The 23,209-nt window shown below is 41.6% G+C and overlaps 1 protein-coding gene across 1 annotated transcript; it reads left to right on the top strand.

The window, feature by feature from the left end:
• Positions 1-2,696: 2,696 nt before the first annotated feature.
• Positions 2,697-22,679, top strand: PON3 (paraoxonase 3). Its single transcript, XM_081148006.1, is given in 10 exon segments — positions 2,697-2,825; positions 4,249-4,267; positions 4,271-4,319; positions 7,519-7,574; positions 10,277-10,442; positions 13,002-13,128; positions 16,330-16,530; positions 17,590-17,671; positions 17,924-18,052; positions 22,435-22,679. Coding segments are annotated over 10 exon segments (1,062 nt in total). The 5' UTR covers positions 2,697-2,751; the 3' UTR covers positions 22,594-22,679.
• Positions 22,680-23,209: the final 530 nt, after the last annotated feature.

Below are 23,209 nucleotides of genomic sequence, written 5' to 3'. Positions count from 1 at the left end.
TGCTTTTACTGTAATCATGTATTGAGTTTAACTGGTTGGTTGGTTATTAAGGGGTTAAGTCATTGAAAAGAACTGAAATTGCAATTGGGCTCTTCCAACACTAGGTGGATGTGTGTGTGTGTGTGTGTGTGTGTGTGTTCTGAAATTGCAATTGGGCAATTGGGCTCTTCCACCACTAGGTGGATGCGTGTGTGTGCGTGTGTATGCACGTGTGTGTGTGTGCGTGTGTGCGTGTGCGTGTGTGTGTGTGTGTGATCTTTTAATCTGAGATCCTGTTCAGTGACAATAAATATCCTCTTGGTTTTTGTGCTTTTTTAAACAAAACCTACATCCTTTTAGAACAGCTAAATATAAACACGAATACCTGATACAGGGAGGAAGAAAAATAAAATTTAAGCTATAATACAGCATTTTTTTCTCGTTTTGTGTATTGATTATATAATTGGTTAATGATAACTAATCTAAGGCTGATCCTTTTTCTAGAGTGTGATTTGTTCTGTTTGAATCCTTTCTTGGAGTCACAACCTACCTAGCTGGGGATGACTTCTTGGCACAGCACCCACCATATCACCACCCACGTCTCCCTTTCTTTGGCTGCTTGTAGTCTTCATTACTCACTTGGCTTTCCATGAAGGGTTTCGGGTGTGAGAGGAGGAGGAGGGTTGGGAGAATCCCAGTAGCTCTCAGCTTTCTGCTGGTTTTCAAGAATTTTATTCTATAAAAAGAAGGCAAAGAAGAGAAAAGAGCCTAGTCTAATATTTATAAGTGCCAAAAGAATAACTTATTTTACCTAAATTTTTTTAAATATACTAAAAGGCTTTTCTGTAGCCATCCCTGAGTTAGGTGGTAGGATACAGTAGTGAACCAGACACTACCTATATTCTAATGGGAGATTCAACAAATGAGATGACAGATGATAGATAGATGGATGGCGTGATTAGAAGGAACTAAACAAATGTGATTAGAAAATAATTTAGAGAAACCAACCACCACCACCACCACCACCACCACCACCCCCCCCGTGCACATACACAACTTTTGAAAAGTTTAAACGTACAGAAAAATTTAGAAACCAGTTCAATGACTACCTATGTTCACTTTACCTACATCTACCAATCACTGGTTATCAATTTGCAACCTCTGCTTTATCTTTCCAAGCTTTTGTTTTTCTGAGCCGTCTGAAAGCAAGTTGGAGATATCATTAAAAAGCACTTAATACACCTACCCCACTGGACATCATAGCTTAGCCTAGCCTACCTTAGCCGTGCACAGAATACAGGATTCAAAATACGCTGGCAACGCAGCACACTGTAGAGCGGCGATTTTCAACCTTTGTCATCTCATGGCACGCATAAACTAATAACTAAAATTCTGCGACACACCAAGAATTATATATTTTTTGCCGATCTGACAAAAAAATAGGTATGACTCTGACTCATTCACACCGGATGGCTGTTGTGTTGTCATTTTTTTCCTTTGCAAATCTACAGGAAGAGAGGTGCGTGCTCCTGACTAAATAGGTATTGCACCTTTTGAAATCCCCATGGCACCCCGGCTGGAGATGGCTGCCGTGGATTGCTGGCTGTCTACCCTCCCGACCGTGGCTGGCGGAGCTGCATGGTGAGATGGGCACCCCCGGCATATCCCTAGCCTGGGAAAAGATCAACATTCACAACTCAAAGTACCGTTCGTACGGAGTGTGTGTCACCTTCGCACCATGGTGAAGTCAAACAATTGCGTGTCAAACTATTGTTAAGTGGGGGACTGTCTGTACTTCAAAATGACAGGAACTGAAGACCCAGAAGGGAGAATCAAGGCGGCTTTGGAAAGCCGAACCTTCCCCCCAAACCATCTTCCCTTCCCTCCACTCTGCTCATCCGGCTGTTACCTATTCTGTTTATTTTTTTCCTTCACTTTTCCCGACTTTTCTTTATCCCGTCAACGATGGGGGGGGGCGGTGGAGATACTGATATTCATAAACCCACCCAGTCAACAAATTGACCTGGGTGCCCCCCACATTCAGCATTCGGAAGCAGGACCCCAAGGCCAGGGGATAAGGTCCCGCGCCCAGGATCTTGCGGAGGGTGAGTTAAAGCTCTTCGCCTGTCCGTCTGCGTCGATCAGCCTCGCACTGTCTTGGGAGCAGCTCTCCAGCCCAGCTCACTCTCTTCCTGAAGCCGGGGCTCCGAACTCGCGCTCCCCGAGCTCCCTTCAGTTCATTTGAGGGGCTCAGTTGGAATTAGGCTGCGAACTCCCTCTATACCCCATTAGGTGTGTGCTTGACAAAGCTGCCCAGAGAACGAACCCCAGACTTTTACCTGCAGCTCCGGGCACCCTCTGTGTACTTTGAGCCTTGAAGCAAAAACATAATCCCTGTACTTTGAGCCTTGGAAAAAAAAAAAAAAATCCCCCTAGTCAAGGTCTGGCGTGGAAGCGTGCGTAAAGGTGACCTTGAATCTCCTGCGTTAAGGTAGCCTTGGATCCACCCTGTGCCTCACCCCCCCCCGCCCCCCCCGCCCCCCCCGCCCCCCCCCCCCCCGCAGACAGCTGGCCTGGGACCTGGGGGCGGGGCAGGGGGGCGCCCGGAGACTCCGCAGCGCAGCCCAGGCCCCCCGCAGCGCACCTGGCGGGAGGGGTGGCGGGGGCGGGGGGAGGGGTGGGGGGCGGGGCGGGGCGAGGCCGGAGGCGCCCCGGAACCCGCCCACCACACCTTAGAGGACAGGCTCGGCTCCCCGCCGCCGGCCCCGGACCATGGGGAAGCTGCTGGTGCTGACCCTGCTGGGCGTCGGCCTGGCCCTGCTCCGGGAGAGGCTTGTGGCGCTCAGGTGAGTTGGCATCTTGACGGGTTCCTGTCTCTCTCCTCTTTCAGGTTAGGCTGGGGCTGCCGGGTGCCAGCTGCCCAGCTGGTTAGGCATGAGCAGTTTGGGAAGCTCGTGCTCAGTGCCACCCAGCAAACTGATGTGGAAAGTGAGCAAGCTGCTTGCCTGCCTGTCTAAGGTAGTAGGTGGAAAATAAAGGCCCCCAATGATTTCCTGAAAGCCACCTGCCCAAGCCCTCCTTCCAGGTCGCTCTCAGCCTTGGGCTCCCGCAGGAACTCCGCTGGAAGCGCTGGGTTTGAGAGAGGGGACCCGGTGGATGTTTATGGCTGACATCGCCCAGGGCCAGTTAAACACTGAGGAGTATTGGGGTCCTGGATTCATCCCAGATTGAGAGCTATTTAGACAGGAGGGGAATGGCCTGAAACTTGCAGGTGTTAGCTGAGGTTTTGTAGGTGTCCCACCTTTGGAAGATGGGGATCTAGTGATGACAGAAATATCTCAGGAAGAGTGAATACTGGGCTAGGGAGAAGAAAGGTTAGGAGATGCTCCACACTTCTGGATGGATCGAAAACCTCTGCTTGCCTTCAGTGGTCTTTGGGGTGTTCTTACTTATTTCTCTAAGCAGAAGCTGGAATCTCTTGAGGATCCTCACACCTCTTGGTAATACTTTGTAGTTCAGCTTGAGTATGTTTATTGTAACATTGGCTCCCGGTGCACAGAATGAGAGACTCATAAATACTAATAATAATAATTATGAAGTAGATCAAAGGCTTATTTTTTAAACAGTGACAGTAAGATACTTCTAAGTGTAGAGTCTTCCTGAATACTATTTAATAAACATTTAAACTTATCCCTGATATTTAAAAGAATATTTCACTGTGGAAGTATAATGTGGCCAATTGTTTAGATTGTGGTCAGTTTGATAAATTGCAAAGTAAGCCAGCATAAAAATTTTAGAATAATGAGGTTAAAGCAATGGTGACAAGGTTTAGTTATTAGGGGAATTTGAATTTGGGAAAAGCAGTTTGGGGAGGGGGCGGTCAAGAGGCAAGGCCATAGTGGATTAAAGAGAACCAAAGTGCGGATTTATACTAGACAATACTTTATCAAGTTAAATAATACAACCTGTACATTTAAATTAATAAGACTGCACAGTTATTCATACTATTAAATATTATCACTTATTTTGGAAGCAAAGTGTTGTCCATGTATAACTGCATTTTAATCTTTCAACAATAACTGGGTGAGCTTAGCTGATATAGGCACATTGCCCACACAATGTCCATGTTATGTAAATAAATGTAAACAAAAGGAATTGCCTACTTACTGTCCTACTTCCCATAAACGATGAAAGAGCTCATGAATACCATTGTTTAGACATTGATTTTGGAAGTCGTGCATTGACCTCCAGTGTCTTTATCTTCCACAGAGAGAAAATGAATGCGTTTTGAGAAGTGGAACCAGTAGAACCCCATAACTGCCACCTCATTGAGGGAATTGGTACGTATGTGAGTACCAAGAGGGCCAGCACACTTTCTTGGTCACCACCCCCCTGACTGAGGCTGCCAACTGATTTAATCCCCTGCTCCTCCTTACACCCTCCACTTTACCCAAGCTACCTCATCCCAGGTTTTCAAGGGGTCTCTTCAATGTCAAAACGAGCAGCCTTTTCTCAGTTCTTGTACTGATGTCTCTCCATCATTTGAAGAATGTCACTGACTACTCCTTGGCCCGTCCCTCTCCAAACTCTCCTCCTGTCCCTTCTGTGATATTTCACTCCCCTCTGTCCTCTTCTGCTGCCTACCTTACTTTTATTTTTCCTTCTTCCCTCTCCTTGACATTTCTGGCTTCAGTGTCACTTCCTTCAAAGTGTATCTGCAAGTACCAAGAGGAACATCACTTATCTCTTATCCTCAAGCACCTCACAGCCTCCTGAGATGTCCTTAAAGAAATCGATTGAAAACCCATAGCTGGACCCCTACCCTCTCAAACGGCAGGCCTTCTTTTCCAGTCTGAAATCTACTTTATTCTACTCGGAATTTATGGTATTTCCTCCCTGAAACCCCTAGCCATAAGCAGCTCTTCTTCTAGACTGCTCTTATGCATGATGCCCCCATTCTCAAAGAGACTCAGTTCACAACCCAGGAACCACTGTTCCCCCTTTGTCCCTCATGGTTCACATGACGCATAATGACAGCTGCAGGCCCACACAGGGCTCATCTCACCTGCTAGTTACTGCCAAGGCTGCCTCTCTGGGCTCCAAGCCTCCAATTTCCCAACACTCCTACTAGAAAAAAAAAAGTTCAGTTAGATTCTACCCACTGTTCTGGGAATGAGTTCTTTCTACTCTCTCACCTTTGCTTATGAAATTCCCTTCCCTAATGTCTTCACTCCTGCTTGCTGAAATGAACTACAGATTTACCTCCGTCTCTAAATTCTGACAGCACCCTGGAAGCCTGGGTCACATATGACACCTATCATATGCTTTCTTTTATAGCTGGCAGTGTTTTCTCTTTCTCTCAATATCAGATTGCAAACTCCCTAGTGTCAAGGACTTTTGGCCTATTTGTCAATCTGTGGCAGGATGACAGCATAGTTGATTGTGATAGGAGTTTGTAATATAGATCTATAAAATCAGAAAGAATAATAACCACTTTTGAAATATGGTTTTCTTTCCCCCCTCCCCCCTCCCAATTTCTAAAAAAAAGTTGCCCAGCTCTTGTGCTCCCTGGGCTTAGAGGAGGTGTACTGCTGGCTAGAGAGCAGAAAGAGCTGAAGACAAACTCCTTTCTGACTTTTATTTTCAAAAGCTTGGTCTCCTTCAAGGGATTCTGATGGAGAAGAGATAAAAATATGTGGGCTTTTTGAATAATAGGGACTCTTGCCTCGCTGCCTGACAGTATCCTGGGGAAGAAACGAGACCTGGGAAGGAATGGCTACAAGGCATCTTTAGGGAGGCTGGATTCTTTTACTGTGTGTCCCAGCCTGAGCCAAAAATCACGTGCCCATGCAAGACACAGAAATGGCAGAATTGTCTAAATTGGTGATTTTCAACTGGTGTGCCACAAGAATTTTTAAAACATGCAATACCTGACTAGTCAGGGGCACAGACCTCTTGTCCCTTACATTGTCAGATAAAAAAATGACAACAGCCTACACACAATAGCCATCCAGTGTGAATGAATTAAAATTATACCTGATTTTTTTGTTAGATCAACAAAAAATAGAATATATTTTTTGGTGTGCCGCAGAATTTCAGTGATTATTTTATGTGTGCCGTTGGATGAAAAAGGTTGAAAGTCGCTGGACTAGATGATTACTAGTATCTAGTTCTACTCTCAGATTACGTAATTCAAACTGATTTGAGAAGCTGAAACTATAGCTAATGTTGTAAGATGTAAATCAACGTACTTATTATGCAAGTATTTTGAAGGGAAGGATTTAAAGGAGGTCGGCTGGGAGTAGAAGAAAAATAATGCCATGTTACTCCATAGCAGGCTTTTCTAGCTGGCTGTCAAAACCTTTGCTCCAGGATGTGACATGATTATAGCATTCACTGAGTCATGCTTTGGTGTGACCCTAAGGGTCTTAGGGCATCCTCTCTCGCCCTTCTGTGATCTCTCTGTAGTTTTCCCTCAGTAGCCTGCAAGTAGCCAGACTTCTTACATTTTGGTTCAGGTCTCCCAGGGCACCCAAGGTTCATGGAGGGGGGAGGGGGAGAGAGAGAAAGAAGACACCAGCAAAAGCTATGGCTGTGACTTTGCCTTGTGTTTCAGTCCTGTGGCATCATTTCCACCTCATTCGATTTGTCAAAGCAGTTACAAAGTTCTACCCATTTTCAAGGGGAGAGAATCTAGACTTTACCTCTTGATGAGAGAGTACGAACATCACATTTTAAGAAGAGCATGTGGACATGATACATACTGATTCTACCATATTTGTCACATACATTTTGCCTCACTAGATAACCAGAGCCTTCGCCCTCAGTCCTGCCTGCTTGGACCATGTCACCTGTGGTTCTCTCTCTTTACTAGGAGCCATGCAAGCCCCTTTTCATCCTGGTTCAGTCATAACTTACGTATTATATGATTCCTCCCAAAGAAAAATACTCAGGATCAGCTCTCAATGGAAAGAGATCTGATCAAACTATTTCAAATTCATTTATATTTAATAGTCCATCTTAAGATGAATTGCTTTTGTAAAAGAGAGCAGTTACTCAGAAATTTCCCAATATGATTAAATAATAATAGATTTTTTAAAGCCTCAACAAGTTGGAAAAAGAGAAATGCTTGGCAGAGAGGCCTTTAAGAGCCCTTCACAATGATGAAACTTTCCAAATGTCATCACTTGGTCTATAGATCAGTCTTCTATGGGGAAGAAAGCGGAATCTCTCAGGACAGACCCTGGAAGTCATTATTTAAAGAATAAATCTAGGATATCAATATATTTTATAGTTATTTGCTTTTTCTCTTGAGATGGAATTCTAAAAAAAAATAATTGTATTGAAGTCTGACTCAAGTTTTATTGTAGAATAGTGTATCTGTGGGATTTCTGATAGTTAATATAGTTTCCTAAGTAAATAGTTGCAAAAAGTTAATGGAGTTTCCAAAAGAAGTTCAAAGTTTTGACTGTGAGATTTATCTTTTAGGTTTACATGCCTCCAAACATGCATCTTTCTGATCCTCCACTTCTTTTGCAGAATATGGCTCTGAAGATATTGATATACTTCCCAGTGGGCTGGCTTTTATCTCCAGTGTGAGTATCTTCCATACTCCTCGGATACGCATGTCAATAACTGTATAGACCGCACATTAATGTTGCCGACTAAAGCTGCCAATAGACTCCTACACACTCATCCCACTGGTTTAGTGGGTAAACCAGTCCACTAAAAAAACAAAAACAGGATTCTGGAGAGCTAATCAGGACACCATGGGCCTGCTCAGGCTTGCTCCCTGTGGGCAGTTTCATACACAGCGGGGTCTCAATAAGCGTGTAATGATTTTCGTTCAATTCCTAGACTGATCTCCAGATCTGTCCCTTTGCTGCCCATCCCCAACTTTGCTGTATCTGGCTGGGCCTCAGCTTCCAGTAGTGATCTTCTCAGTAAATAGCATTCCTCTCATCAAGCCCGTCCTGGGTTTGGAGCTCGGTAAATGTTTGTGGATTGAATGATAACCATGTTACTCAATTCAAAACCCCAAGCAATTTCCATTTGGGGTTCCCTATCATTCTTTCCAGCCCTTTAAAGAGAAGTAAAGAGTTTGCATTTTATTCCTAATACCACTTTCACAGGCTCGGGATGATCAGGAAGCTATGTGATGGATTGAATTTCAATTAATTAAAGTGTATATATTGTGAAGATGTTGAAAATGATCATAAATTTGTTAAATCAGTTGCAATTTGAAATGGGACGTAAGATGTTGAAAAAATAGATTGACTACATTTTTTATGTGAATTCTGATTTCTGGAATTGCATGTCCTAATGTTCCATTTTAGTCAAGAAAATATTACCAATAAAATGAACTTTTAAATCTATATCATTCTGGCAAAAAAAGGGGAGGGCACATATTATAACCCTTAATAGTCTGAATTTCTAAATTCTTAAATATGCACGGTATAGTCAGGGTCTTGTTTTTACTTTAAATTGCTGCTGGTGGGTATGTGTGGGGGTGGCACACTCATGACTCAGAGCCCCACCTCCCAGGTGCCAGGTCCTGGTGACAGCTCCTGACATGCTGATAAAGTTAGAGTGTGCTGCTGGCCCCTACACAGGTTTCTTGAACATCCAAGTTTTAATGTCAGCAGTGAAAATTTAAAATGAATGTGGCATGTTGCTGGAAAATGACCATGAAGGCAAATGGATGACTTTCTATTAGGCTCCTGAAAATGCCATATAGAAAGACAGCCTTAACCACCTGGAAACTATTTTGAGGAAACTATTTGGAATTGAACTCTGTCAATGATTTTTTAAAAAGAGGGTGAAAGGAAGATAATTGATGAAACTGAAGAATTACTGAGACAGAAAGCAGGGAATCTGAGGAAATTAATGTTGGATGGCATATTTGTGACTGTTTTCTCCAGAGAAATAGGAGGTAGAGTTACTCATTGAGAATAAAGAGGAAGACAATGAAATAAATTTGGCATAGACACCTGGAGAAATGCAATAGATTGCCTGTTAGAATGAACAAAAGTGCTGATAAACGTCATTGAATGTTTGGTTGAAGTTGGGGTGATAACTTTGTATCTTAAGTTTTTCAACCTGATTTAGGCTAGCCCTGTAAGAGGTGGACCAGGGCAAAGGGAGTTGGTAGGGAATTTGCTAAGGAGGCAGCAAGCAAAGGGTGGGGCTTAGTCTGGAGGTTTGTGGCTAGGGCCATGCTAATCTCTCCTCCAGGTGCGGTGCTCAAGGAGAATGTAAGAGGGCAGAGCACCTTCTCTCATGTGCTTCAGTGTTGCCTATGGGAAAGCCAGATTTCCAATCAGATTTAGGCATAGAAGGACTAGTCTAAGAAAAGCTTGAAGATGTAGATTCACCTCTCTCACCAGGGGTGAAGGCCCAAGAATAGTATTATTATAAGTGAGAGAGAGAGAGAGAGAGTATTTATAAGAAAGGGAGGGGAAAGGGAGAGAGACGGAGAGAAGGTAGACTAGGAAAGAGAGAATTTAAATTGAGTATAAGGGGGGAAATGAGAGTACCAGAAAAGATACAGGGCGGTTGATATTGATGTTCATATTTATCAGAGTGATAGGGGAGGGATGCGGGGAGGAAGTGGGCTGAGTTTTGTAACTTTTGTAGAATAAATCAACCCCAAGATTTGACGCAATGACCAGGGATGCAGCAAAGGCCCAATATATTCAGGATGCCTATCATCGGTTGATAAATACCTGGTACTCCAATAAACAGAGCCACTGTCCAAGTTCAAATTTTCAGACATATCTATAGGAACAAAATTGGTCATAAATAGTCAACTCTCTAGGACTGGTTCCCCTATGGTAATTCTTGGCTAATCCTACTACGAAATATCATGTATGTAGGGATGGAAGCAATCCAATGAAACCATATGCCCCTTCTCTGCTTTGAGGAAGGTTAGTTATAGAATATCAGGACTGGATAGACTCAGCCGTCAGACATTTTAACTTCCTCATTTTTTAAAAGAGGAACCAAAGGCACAGGCAGGCAAAGGGACTCACACAAAGTAACACAGCCTAGTCTCTTGCATCATACTTTCTGGCTAAACCCCTTCTCTCTATATTAAAAGTTGACTTTGGGTCATTCCCAGTGGTTTAGATGACATTGGTAATTCTTCAGATCAGATAATGGCAACAGCTGACAGAGGAAGATATCCCAGAAGTTTAGAGCTTTGAACATTTTTGTTAGGTTTTGAGATTTTAACTTCCATATGAAAACATTGTTTTGATAGGTATCTATGTATATACTTATCCTCTATTTTTTAAAGGGATTAAAATATCAAGGCTTGCCAAGCTTTGCACCCGATAAGCCAGGACAAATCTTCATGATGGATCTGAATGAGCAAAACCCAAGGGTCCAGCCACTAAACATCAGTGATGGTTTTGACAAAGCATCATTCAATCCACACGGGATCAGCACTTTCATTGACAAAGGTAAAGTCTGAATGCTTAGGAATAAGGGGAATGAGGAAAATACAAACCACTCAACTCAACTATTCAATATGTATGTGAAAAGAGAGAAGAGGCTATTTTACCAAAAAGGTGTATATTTGTAACATAATAAATGTGTGTCGACACATTTTTAAACATCACATTAAAGAAGGGAGACTAGAAGTGGCCACTCCCTCTTCCTTCTACCCCCTTTTCCTCTCATTTGACCATCAAAACCAGTTTGCATATTGTTCTCAGAAATCTAACCTATAAACTGAAGGCCCTTTGAAAACCACTGTGTGACATTAAAAAGATAACATAAAAAAATAGGTAAATCAGACTTCATCAAAATTAAAAGCTTTCTGTTTCAAAGGACATGATGAAGAAAGTGAAGAGACAACCCAAAGAATGAAAGAAAATAACTGCAAGTCATACATCTGATAAGAGGCTTGCATCCAGAATACATAAGTAATTCTTACAACTCAACAACAAACAGACAAATAACCCAATTAAAAAATTGGCAAAGGATCTTAGTAGACATCTTTCCAAAGAGATACGCAAATGGCTAATAAACACAAGAAAAGCTATTCAATATCCTTAGTTGTTAGGGAAATGGCAGGGGCTGATTTGCTATTATAAAGTTACAATAAGTAACTCAGAGAAGAGAAATCTATTTCCTCTCACATGGCAGCCCAAAGACAAGCACGTGGCTTAGTGATTAGATGACCGCTGTGTGCGGTCATCCCGGGACAAAGGCTGATGGAGCAACACAACTCTCTTTCACATGTTGCTTCCATCCTGGTCCAAGACTAGAACTCTGGTTAGTTGCTATTTCCCAGCAGGAAGGGGAAGAAAGAAAATTTACACGGATATTAATTTTATTTCATTTTACCTAGTAGTTGCACACGCCTTGTACGGTGTCATCCCTTTAACCTGCACTTAGACAAATGACCACATCGGCCAGCAGGAAAGGGCAGGAATTTCTGAAGCTCTGGGGCCATGTGCCTGTAGCTGAGCAGGAAGAGGGGGACTGTGGCTACTGGGAGCAGGTGGCCGTCTCCCACACAGACAGGTAATTGCTGGCGGGACGAGAGGGGACAAAGATGAGACGTGCTGAGCTAGAAGACCGTCTAGAGAAAAGGGGCTTTGAAAGGGGTTTTAAAGAAAAGTACAGGATCTGAATTGGTGAAGATCTTGGTGAGAGGCATGGAAGCCAGCATTTCTGGGGAAAAGCCAACATATGGAATTGACCGCAGTTGAATTTACAAAGTGAAGTGTCTATAGAGAGGAACCAGGGGATGTTTTGATTTTAGAAGAGCTTTTTTAAAAATATAATTCTCTTGCCATTAAACTCACAACTTTAAAATGTACCAGTTAGTGGTTTTTAGTATATTCACAGAGTAGTACAACCATAACCACTATTTAATAGCAGAACATTTTCATTACCCTCAAAAGAACATTTTTATTACCCCCAAAAGAAACCGCATGCCCATTAGCTGTCCCTTCCTGTTCCCCACTCACCCCAGCCCCTGACAACCACTGATCTAGTTTCTGCCTCTATGAATTGCCTATTCTAAACACGATATAAATGGAATCATACAATATATGTCCTTTCATGATTGAATACTTTCACTTAGGCTAATGCTTACAAGGTTCATCCATGTTGTAGCATGTGTCACCACTTCGATCCTTTTAATTGCCGAATAACATTCCATTATATGAATATACCATTTTTTTATGCATTTATCAATTGATGGGAATTTGGGTTATTTACACCTTGGGGATATTAGGATAATGCTGCTGTGAACATTTGTGTGTAGTGTTTGTGTGGACCTATGTTTTCAGTTCTCTTGGGTATATACCAAGAAGTGAAGTTTCTGGATCATATGGTAACTCTATGTTTAACATTTTGAGGAACTGCTACACTGCTTTCAAAAGTGAACTACCATTTGCAATCTCACCAGCACCCTGTGAGGGTCCCAACTTTTTCCACACCTTTGCCAACATTTGTTATTGCCTGTCCTTTCTCATTATAGACATCCTAGCGGGTGTGAAGTGGTATTTCTGGCTAGGAAGTGTTGCTTATTTTTAAGATATTCACACAGCCCTCGCATTTCTGGAATGTGTGTTGCAATGCTGGAAATTCTCACCTAAAAGAATTCTCAGCAAAGCTTTGTTTGCCTGTGCCCACTTCTGTTGAAGAGCTGTCCTGTCTGGGGGAACCATGCCCATGTTTATGCACCCCTGTAGTTCTGTGTCCTCCTGCTGGAACCCCCTTTCTAGCAGGAAAGGGTGAAGATGAGGAGACCATTGTGGAAACGTTGAGGCTTGGCTCTGTTACTTCCTGATGATAAAATTGCTGACAAGTCATTCTCCTTCTGAGTCTCAATTTCTCCAATAAAATAGGGAAACTCACATTTGTCTGACTTATCTATCAGGTGGGGATCAAATGCAAGATGATTGAGAAAAATTCTTGGACATGACCAAGCTGCACAGCAAATCTGATAATAGTTGTTGCAATAGAAGTAAACTTATGGGAAATTATGCCTTATCCCACTTTAGACCATACTGTGTATCTTTATGTTGTGAATCATCCCCACATGAAGTCTACTGTGGAGATATTTAAATTTGAGGAACAGCAACGTTCTCTGCTACACCTGAAAACTATAGAACATGAATTGCTCAAAAGGTAGGAATTAAAGTATTTTGCACTTCTATTTATTTTGCACCTCTACTGTGTGTGCTTTGTTTCCTTGGGCTCAGCAGGCTTTCTTAAATTTTTGTTTTGTAGCATTGTTTTCTGAAGCTTTCTAAAGGTTCCCATGGTGTTACTGCCCAGCACCTCACTAGAAATTGCTGTATTAGTATTGAATATCTTTAAATTTTCCAACTTCTTGAAAGCATTTTAATTCTACAAAGGTGTGCAATTAGATTCCCAGCTCTAATTCCACAACAATGCAAACTAACTATGGGGCTCTCTTTAAACACCTACACCCATTTCCAGTTGCCCTGGTAGGCTGTGTTCTGAGAGCCCCACCCACTGGGTGTTATAACCTGCCACAAGATGGGCTATTCCTTCGTTCAATGAGAGCTTTAAAAAGGAATTTGAAAAAAGCCTGTGGGCACATATTAAAATTCACATTAATCAAGCTTTGATGACGTGCTGGGCACTATACCAAAATACTTAATTTAATTCTCACAACAGCTTTTAGTAATAGGCATGAGTAATCTGAGACTTAGTGTTTTAGATCCATTCAATAATTGCCCATGTTACATAATTTGTAAGTGTCAGAACCAGAGTGCAAACCTAGATCTGTCTGAATTCAAAGCTGGGCTCTCCATGGCAATGAGAAACATCTTCTCTTACTGTGTTGAAAAAATAGTGTTTTAGTGGAGAGGTTGCCTGTTTCAAGACTGTAACAAACAATGAAGAATTTGCCTTTTGTAAAATGGACTCAACACTGAAAGACAAGATCTAAAACAGCAGAGGTTAATCTTTTTATGAAGCAGAAGAACGGGAAAGAAAAGGAAGTTCACCTGGTCTTTGTTCTCTTTGTCAACATTGTGTGAGAACTTCTCCCAGAGAGTCTGGGAGCGATAAAAGCAGAGGGCAGAAGAAGTTGAAGTTACTGACATCTCGTGACACATTGTGCTGGGTTCTGAGGCACAGTGGGGACCAGGACTGCTATGGAGTGACTGCGAAAATGGACAAATCACTTAACCTGTGCTTCAGTTACCTCAGCAAAATGGGGGTTCTCTTATTGGCCTAACTCACCTGACTGGTGGTTGTCAGGCTCAAATGCAGTCACCTAAGACCTCAGAGGAAGAGTTCCTCAGAAATCACAGCCTGAGGGGACACTCCATACCTGATCACTTGATTAGGGAGCACAATCCCAGGATGCAAAAGTAAGAGACCAGCGTGAAGCAGGGAAGGTGGGCAGTTATGGGTTGAATTGGGTTCCCTCAAAAAGATATGTAGCAATGTTAATCCCAATATTTCAGAACATGACTTGCTTTGGAAATAGCTTGATTGGTAGATGTTATTAGTTAAGTCCACCATCCTGGTGGCTCCTTAATCTAAAATGACTGGTGTCCTTATAAGAAAACAGACACACAGGGAGAACGCCATGTAAAAATGGAGAGTGAGATTGGAGTGAGGCACCTGCAAGCCAAGGTTCACCTGGGGCTACTAGAAGCAGGAAGAGACAAGGAAGGATCCTACCACAGAACCTTCAGGGGGAGCATGGCCCTGTCAACGCCTTGAACTGTTAGACAATAAATTTCTGTTGTTTCCTGCCGCTCAGTATCTGGTACTTTGTTACAGAAGCACTTCTAAAAATTCATACGGGGACAGTCTGTAGCAAATACTGTACCTTATCAAGTCAGCCACTGCTAAATGCATACAATCATCCTCCAATAAGTAACATAAGGACAATCTGGCCAAGGTAAGAAAGGGAGAAGAGCTTATCCACCAGCCCTGTCTCCTATTAGTCAAAGGTTTGCCTCATGGGGTGTTAACTCCTATAGTGGGTAAGTCATGACTGGTGATATCCTGTGTTTTGATGTCAACACAGAAGCCTGAAAGTGGGAGCAAGAGGCCCATACAGGCAGGAGGTAAAGCACTATAGAGCTGTACTGTGGAAAGTCTGTCAGATCCCATGCAGAGCTGGTGGAAGCAGTGCCAACTGGAACAGGGCAGGTGAGGTTTTGAGGATCTAAAGAGGACCTTAAGAAGTGCCTTGATACACACATTGACCAAGCATTTTAAGGGGCAGAACAAGATGAAAGCACATCAGTAGGGAATTTAATTTAATCTATGGGGTCAGGCAATACCTTTTAGAGGAAGGAATGCTGACTCAGAGACCCAAAAGATGAGTAGCCCAATGACCTTGGGAAAGTCATTATACATCAAAACTTGAAAATATTTTCCTGATTCATCGAAAGTTTTCTTTCCCAATTTAACTGAAAAAGATTTAATCTTTTACATTTTTTTTTCAAGTTACTGTCTTCTTTTTTACTTTTCCAAAATGAAAAATACTTTTAGTTTTTTTTAATGGTGTAAGAATAAAACTTGCTTCACTTAAAAATTTAATGGTATTAAGGGACATAAATAAGAAAGAATAGCACTCATAATTTCACCTATTCAGAGAAAATATAAAGATCTGGATGGACTGGGTTATGCTACAATAACAGAAAAGAAAACCCCTAACATCTTTAGTGGTTCAGAGCCACAAAGTTTTGTTTTGTTTTCTCACTCATGCTGTGCCTCTAATGTAGGTGATACAGGGACTCAGTTTTATATTATCCTCATGTAGGATCCATTATCAGGAAAGGTGCTGGTTACTATGGAAGAGTGGGGGAAGCACTCACCTGTCCTGTTCCAGTTGGCACTACTTCAACCAGCTCTGCATGGGATCTGACAGCTCTGCATGGGTCACAAACTGGCTCATAAAGTCTTCCATCCGAAAGCCATACACGTCACTTCTTTTCATTGGCCAAAGAAAGTCGCGTGGCCATGCCTAACATCAAGGCACTGGAGAAGCCTAATTCCAGAAAGAGGAGAGCCAGCGCTGTTGGTGAACTGGACTATGACTGCCACAGATAACTATTATAAATATTTACGAGTCAAAGATTTGGAGTTTGAGGCTTATTTGTATATTTATTTGTTTTTGTTGACTTCTGCAGAAGGGAAGAGTGAGTGAACAAGAAATGGCTAAAAAAAAAGAAAGAAAAATCAGGGCAATGAAAAATCATTTACTTTCCGTGGATTTTAAAAATTCATTCTAGTCCATGTATACTTTTTCAAATTGATGAACATATTGGTCTTTGTAGAGATTTGGTGATTTTGACAACAATCACTATTTTAAAATACTCCCTCTCTCCACTTTAGTGTGAATGACATTGTAGTTCTTGGACCAGAACAGTTCTATGCCACCATAGACCACTATTTTACCAGCTACTTCTTGAGCCTATTAGAGACATTAATGGATCTTCACTGGACTTACATTGTTTTCTATAGTCCAAAAGAGGTCAAAGTGGTGGCCAAAGGATTTAGTTCTGCAAATGGGATCACAGTCTCACTAGACAAAAAGTAAGTAAGCTCATTTATAATTTTTCTACCTTTTGGCCTTGACATTTTAGTGGACTCCTTCCCTTACGAGGTGGGTTTAGTCCTAGTTTAAGTAGTCAATATATGTGTGGAGGGATCAGGCATGGCCAGGGTTTATAGTAAATGTGTGATCTCAAGCAAACCATTTGCCTTCTTGCGCTTTAGCCCCCACCCCCACACTGCCAATGAAATGAAGCATTTGGACTCAAAGATATAAAGTCCTTGTTCCAATTTTCTTATGTGACTATAGAAACACACTTACCTAACACACTAATAAGGAGAATAAAGGCACAATGCCTCCGCCTCTTATGAGGCTGGAAGGCCTTTAACACTTATACTAAGTTCAGTTACCCAAAAGTTCTTATGAGAAAGGGAAGCCCAACTTAGATTGGGCATTGCAAATGTATAAGTTTCAGATTTACTGATTCTCTGCAGCAGAATTTTCTATGAGAAAACACTTTTTATGAAGCATGCACTTTTGTGGTAAACTCTTTTTATAGTATTTTTAAATGGAAAGTTTCTTAAAAAGAAAAGTAACATGAATATTGATATATAAATGTGAGATAATGGAGATGATCCCTGTGGAAAATAAAAGTCCAAGTGTTCTTTCTCTTTTTAGAAATGACTGTGATTGAGCTTCATGGTCACCAGATCCTTCTTTCCAAGGACTAGTTTTTGGAAGTATCTTTTTGTCTTGTAAGAGGTCCACTTAGCTCCATTCAGTTTAAAGTTCCACTTATCTCCATTCAATTTAAAGACAATTTAAAGAGTCCCAAGTAATGAGATTGAGCCTATATGTCATCTAGAAACACCAACTTCATTACTTTATAGTCATATTTCATATTCAAAGCACTTCAAGAGTATTAAAAACACCACTCCATTATCTTTTTTTTTTTTTTTGCTGTGGTTTAGAAAGCAAATATACATATATATGCTAATATATATGTACAGTGGTACCTTGACTGTTGTGAATTTTTATGTACCTTCTCCAAAATAAAATTTAGTGTCATCTCTTAAATGTAAATGTGATTTACTTCAAAGGTATATCTATGCAGCTGATGTAACGGATAAGAGCATTCATGTGATAAAAGTTCATGATAACTGGGACTTAACGCCACTGAAGGTAAGAATACCCTGGCTTGCCCATGCAACATGGCCTCTCATATCAGTTCCCATGCTTGACTTAGTAATGAGCTCCTTGAATGAAGGAAACATAAGTAGTTCTAAAAAATGACAGTGAGAGTGTGCTCACAATTCTAAAAATCAGTAACAGAGGCTGTTAAAAATACTAATTTCAGGAGCCAGAAGGAGCTGGTGCGAGGGGGGAGGGAAGAAAGTCCAAACAACATCTTCACTACCTCCTCTTTGTTGAAAGGTAATACAGTTGGACACCTTAGTGGATAACTTAACTGTCGATCCTGACACTGGAGATATTTGGGCAGGATGCCATCCTAATGCCTTGAAGCTGCTGATCTATAACCCTGAAGATCCTCCAGGGTCAGAAGTAAGTTCCTATACTTCTCTGAGCTCACAGGCAAGGCTGGAAGATGATTTCTTGAGGCAACTTGGGAGATTGAGCGGGTCACGTGTGATGTTCCAGAACTGAACAAATGTAGGTATGGAAAGAGGAAACATTTTGTCAGAATGAGGAGATGTGGCCCATTAACTTTTTCAGGTTACCAGGTACCCACTTAATATCAGTGCTAGACAACATGCCCCATCCCAGCAAGGGCTATACTTGCTGCTGGGAATAATTGGAAAATACGAGCTTGACTATTCGTGTTGACCCACTGCTATTCATATTTCCAATCAGGATGTAGGCCCTGAAGTTAGGCAAAGGGAGAGTCATATGTGGAGCCACCTTCTTTCATGCTACCAAACATAAAGTTCAAATGAAAGGGTTTAAATGGCAGTAGTCTCAAAACAAAATTAATTTTTGCCACCATGTGCTAATATATATGATAGTGTTAAAGAATGTCTCATTTTAAAGATGTTGTTTGTATTATTTAATATCTCTTCTAAAACAATAGCATATGTCATTGAATTTTATATGGTATTAAAAACAGTAGTACAATGCATTCCATTTTCTAAAGGGCTGAGTTTAAGAATTAAAAAAATCTAGGAGAGACAAGAAGATGGCAGCGTAGGTAATCTTGGTACCCACCACTTCCCACAAACCCATCAAAATTACAGCTAAAATACAGAACCACCATCATCAGAGCCTCCTGAAGTCTGGCTGAACAGAAGCCCCACAACCAGGGAGCTGAAGAAGCACCGAGACCGGGAGGAGGGGCGGAGACGCGGGCAGATCGGGGCTGAATCAGAGAGACCCGGCCGCAGGCCCACACCCGGTGCCGAGGGTTAAACCCGGGAGGCAATCTCGGTGGTGAGGGTTTCCCGGAGGAGCAAGGGGTCCCAGCCCCACAGCAGGCCCCCAGCCCAGGGCTCCAGGGCCGGGAAGAGATGTCCCCACAACTCCGGGCTGTGAAACCAGCGGGGACTGTCCCTGAGGGTCTTGGAGGAGGCCCCAGAGTCAGTGCACCTGGTGGTCAGACTCGACCACACTGGATTACAACCCTACCACATCCACGAGTGACACACTCAAGGGGCAAACTCGGTGAACACCAAAGCTCCACTGAAGTAAATCCTGCTCCATAGGGGTGTTTCCAGAACACCAGCTCTTCACCTGTAGCTGCAGCTCGTCCTCACAGCCAATTGGCCTGGGGGTCAATTCCTCCTAGTGATCCAATAGCAACCAAGGCTCAACTACAACAGGACAGTGCACACAGCCCACACAGGGGAGCACCTGGAAGGCCCAGCTCAGGTGACTGGGGAGGCTGAGCCACTGGACCCTACAGGACACCTACTACACAAAGCCACTCTACAAATTCCAGGAGACATAGCAGCTCTACCTAATACATAGAAACAAACACCTGGAAGCAGCCAAAATGTAGAGGCAAAGAAACATGTCACAAAGGAAAGAACAGAAGATATCTCCAGAAAAGGAAAGAAATGAAATAGATCCAACCAAGCTACTAGATATAGAGTTCAAAATAATGGTTAAAAGAATGCTCAAGAATCTTATTAAGACTATTAAGGAAACTAGTGAGATCATCAATGACATAATAAAGTACCAATCAGAAGTGAAGGCTACATGAACTGAAATGAAGAATAATTTACAGGGAATCAACAGTAGAGTAGAGGATGCTGAGAATCAAATCAGCAATTTGGAACATGAGGAAACAAAAACACCCAACCAGAAGAGCAAAAAGCAAAAAGAATCCAGAAATATGAAGACAGTTTAAGGAGTTTCTGGGCCAACTTCAAGTGGTCCAACATTTGTATTATGGAGATGCCAGAAGGAGAAGAAAGTGAGCAAGAAATTGAAAACGCATTTGAAAAATAATGACAGAAAACTTGCCCTACCTGGGGAAAGAAATAGACGTACAAGTCCAGGAAGCACAGAGGGTTCCAAACAAGAGGAACCCAAAGAGGCCCACAGCAAGACGTATCATAATTAAAATGCCAAAGGTTAAAGACAAAGAGAGAATCTTAAAAGCAGCAAGAGAAATGTAGTTAGTTACCTACAAAGGAGCCCCCATACGACTGTCAGCTGATTTCTCAAAAGAAACTTTGCAGGCCAGAAGGGAGTGGCAAGAAATATTCAAAGTGATGAAAAACAAGAACTTACAACCAAGATTGCTCTCCCCAGCAAAGCAATCATTTAGAACTGAAAGTCAGATAAAGAGCTTCACAGATAAGAAAAAGCTGAAAGAGTTCATCACCACCAAACCAGTATTACATGAAATGTTGAAGGGTCTTCTTTAAGAAGAAGCTAATGAACAAAAGAATCTGACAAACTAAATAGACCCAAAGACATTGATGCATGCAACAGACAGTCATATCTCAGGGAAGAGGGAAGGGTGTGGAGGGTGGGAAGAGATTAACCAAAGAAGTTATATGCATATATGCATAACCCATGGACCCAGACAATAATGGGGTGAAGGCCTGGGGAGGGGGTGGGAGTGAGGTGGAGGAGGTCAATGGGGGGGAAATGGGATACCTGTAATACTTTCAACAATAAAGATAAATTTTAAAAAGTAATAAAAATAAAATGCAAAAAAAAAAAAAGAAAGAATAAAAAAATCTCAAGTGAATTTAAATATAGATATAAATTCTCAGCAGACAAAGTCTGAGACATTTAGTCACAAAAATTTATTGAGCACTTATAATATACCAAACTTTGTTTTAATACTTAGGATAAATTAGCAAACAAAATATTCAAATATCCTTGCTCTTAGGAAGAGGGACAGACAATATGCAATAAGCATAAGAAATAGTAAATTATATAGTAAGCTTGGAGATGGTAAGTTCTAGGGGAAAAAAAGTATAATAGAGTAAACAAGATCAGAATTGCTATGAGCAAGGGGAAGGACAAGTCCTACTATTACATACAGAGATCAGGGTAGGCCTCATTGAGATGGAAAGGATTGAAGGGATATATGTTTGAATCTAGGTTTGGGGAATTGGGAAATTGAGATTCAAACTCTAGCCTTGTAGTTGGCCCATGGGTAAATTAGAATGTACAGTTATGTCTGCTTCCAAAATTGCCATTCTTCAGTTTTTAAAAAAATAATTATTTCTCTTATTAACATATTAGTCACAGCTTCTTAAAAAAAACAAAAAACATCAAGAAATGTATAAAGAAACAGAAGTCCAGCCTGAACCTAAAGCCTGAAGAATTGTTACCCTAGGCTAGCAAGCTACCCTTGCCTCAGATATTTGCCCCCAAAAGTTATAATATAACTATTCTACAAACACCCAACAACAACTGTTTTAAGAGAGTGAAAATATGATCTATATGATGATTTGAAAATTGTTTAGGCTATTTTTCATGTCTCTATTTTCAAGTTTAATCATTTGTTTATTTTAAATATTTTTAAAATTTTTATTGGTTTTTAGAGAGAGAGGAAGGGTGAGGGAGAGAGAGAAACATTGATTTGAGAGTGGAACATCAATTGGCTGCCTCCTGCACACCTTCTACCAGGGGTAGAGCCCACAACCCTGGCATATGCCCTGACCAGAATCAAACCAGCATCCTTTTGGTGCATGGGATGACACCCAACCAACTGAGCCACTCATCCCAGGGCATATTTGTTTATTTTAGATAAGACTTCTTTCTTCACAATCACTGACACCCTTTCGTTTTGGTTGAGGCTAATGTTTTCTACATGAGTTCCAAGCTTGAGTATTTTTCTGTAACAAACTTTAGATGAAGTTGTAGGATTTTCCTTAAGATAAAAAGCCAAAACTCAAACTAAACTATTCTAAGAGATAGCACTATGGACTCGTGATTCATGAATTTCGAATTGGTTTCCTTTCATTCCTATCATGTCCTATTTGAGTGAACTTCATCCAGGCTATTTGGAAACCTGAGTGCCTATATATTTACCGATCAGCAACCAAAAGTGTGTTAACCCTGGGGATCAATAACAGTATGAAGTAATGATGTGTCAGATTGAATTCTTCAAAGTATGTGTTCTTTATGCTTCTTAGCCACTTCTCCAGTGTGAGGGGACTCCAGCTGTGACAAGTACCATCCTACTTGTTATGAGGCTTGCTAACTAGATGTCCCTTTTTCATTTCTTTTCATGTTTCTGTTGAGGGATATGGCTAATGTCAGGTAACTAGTGCACCTGCCTACATAGATATCATGAGGCCACTAATACTTTCATCATCAGAAGAAGAAAAAATGATTGAAGATATCCAAATTTTAGCTTATTGGTTTCTAAGAAATATATCAGTCCTGGAGTATTTGGGAAGGAAAACACCACTGACAGCTGTTTGCTCATATAGTGCACTAACAAAAAAATCTTTTCTTGGCAGGTACTTCGCATCCAGAATGTTCTATCTGAGAAGCCCAGGATAAGCACCGAGTACGCCAACTCTGGCTCTGTGCTTCAGGGCAGCTCTGTGGCTTCTGTGTACAATGGGAGACTTCTCATAGGCACCGTATTTCACAAAGCTCTGTACTGTATGCTCTAGACTACAGATCATCCAAAAAGTCTACATGTTTAGTGAAAGTAAACCCCTAATCCTATGATAAGTGGAAATGCAAGTAAATCACGAACACCAACAAAAGTGTGTCTGGCTTTTCTTGTGGATAGAAGTAAAGAAGCAGATTCCATAATATTCACCAAATTGCAAGTCGAGATAGTGGCAGTCCAACAATAAGCTAAATCTCTCTACGCTTTTTGTACTCTCAATATTCTTTCCACAGTAAGATGTGGTGAGTGAGGTGTCCAGCTCACCTAGGACTCCTTGGTACCTATGTGGCAAAATCACCTCCTACAACTGTCATGTTCTGAGCCTCCTGCAGTCCAGTCCCTGAGAAAAGCTAATATTGAAATATTTACAATTCTCCTTCTCTTCCTCCAATTGTGCCAGGTACAAACTGCTAATCAAATGGCCAGCCCATAGATAAAAGCAAGAATTGGCATCATGAGACTTCCCAAAGACCTCCCCTCAAACTTGCATTTTCCTCAATACAGATACAGGAAACCAGGTCCTGGAAAATCTGACAGTGGCCTCACTTACGACAAGCAGTGCTGATCTCGTCCTTTGTACCAGGTCTTTATTTGTACAACAGTCCCCCACCCCC

This window comes from Miniopterus schreibersii, assembly GCF_964146895.1.
Source record: "Miniopterus schreibersii genome assembly, chromosome: 9".
Classification (NCBI taxonomy): domain Eukaryota; kingdom Metazoa; phylum Chordata; class Mammalia; order Chiroptera; family Miniopteridae; genus Miniopterus; species Miniopterus schreibersii.
This window is presented reverse-complemented; position numbering and strand designations above follow the sequence as displayed.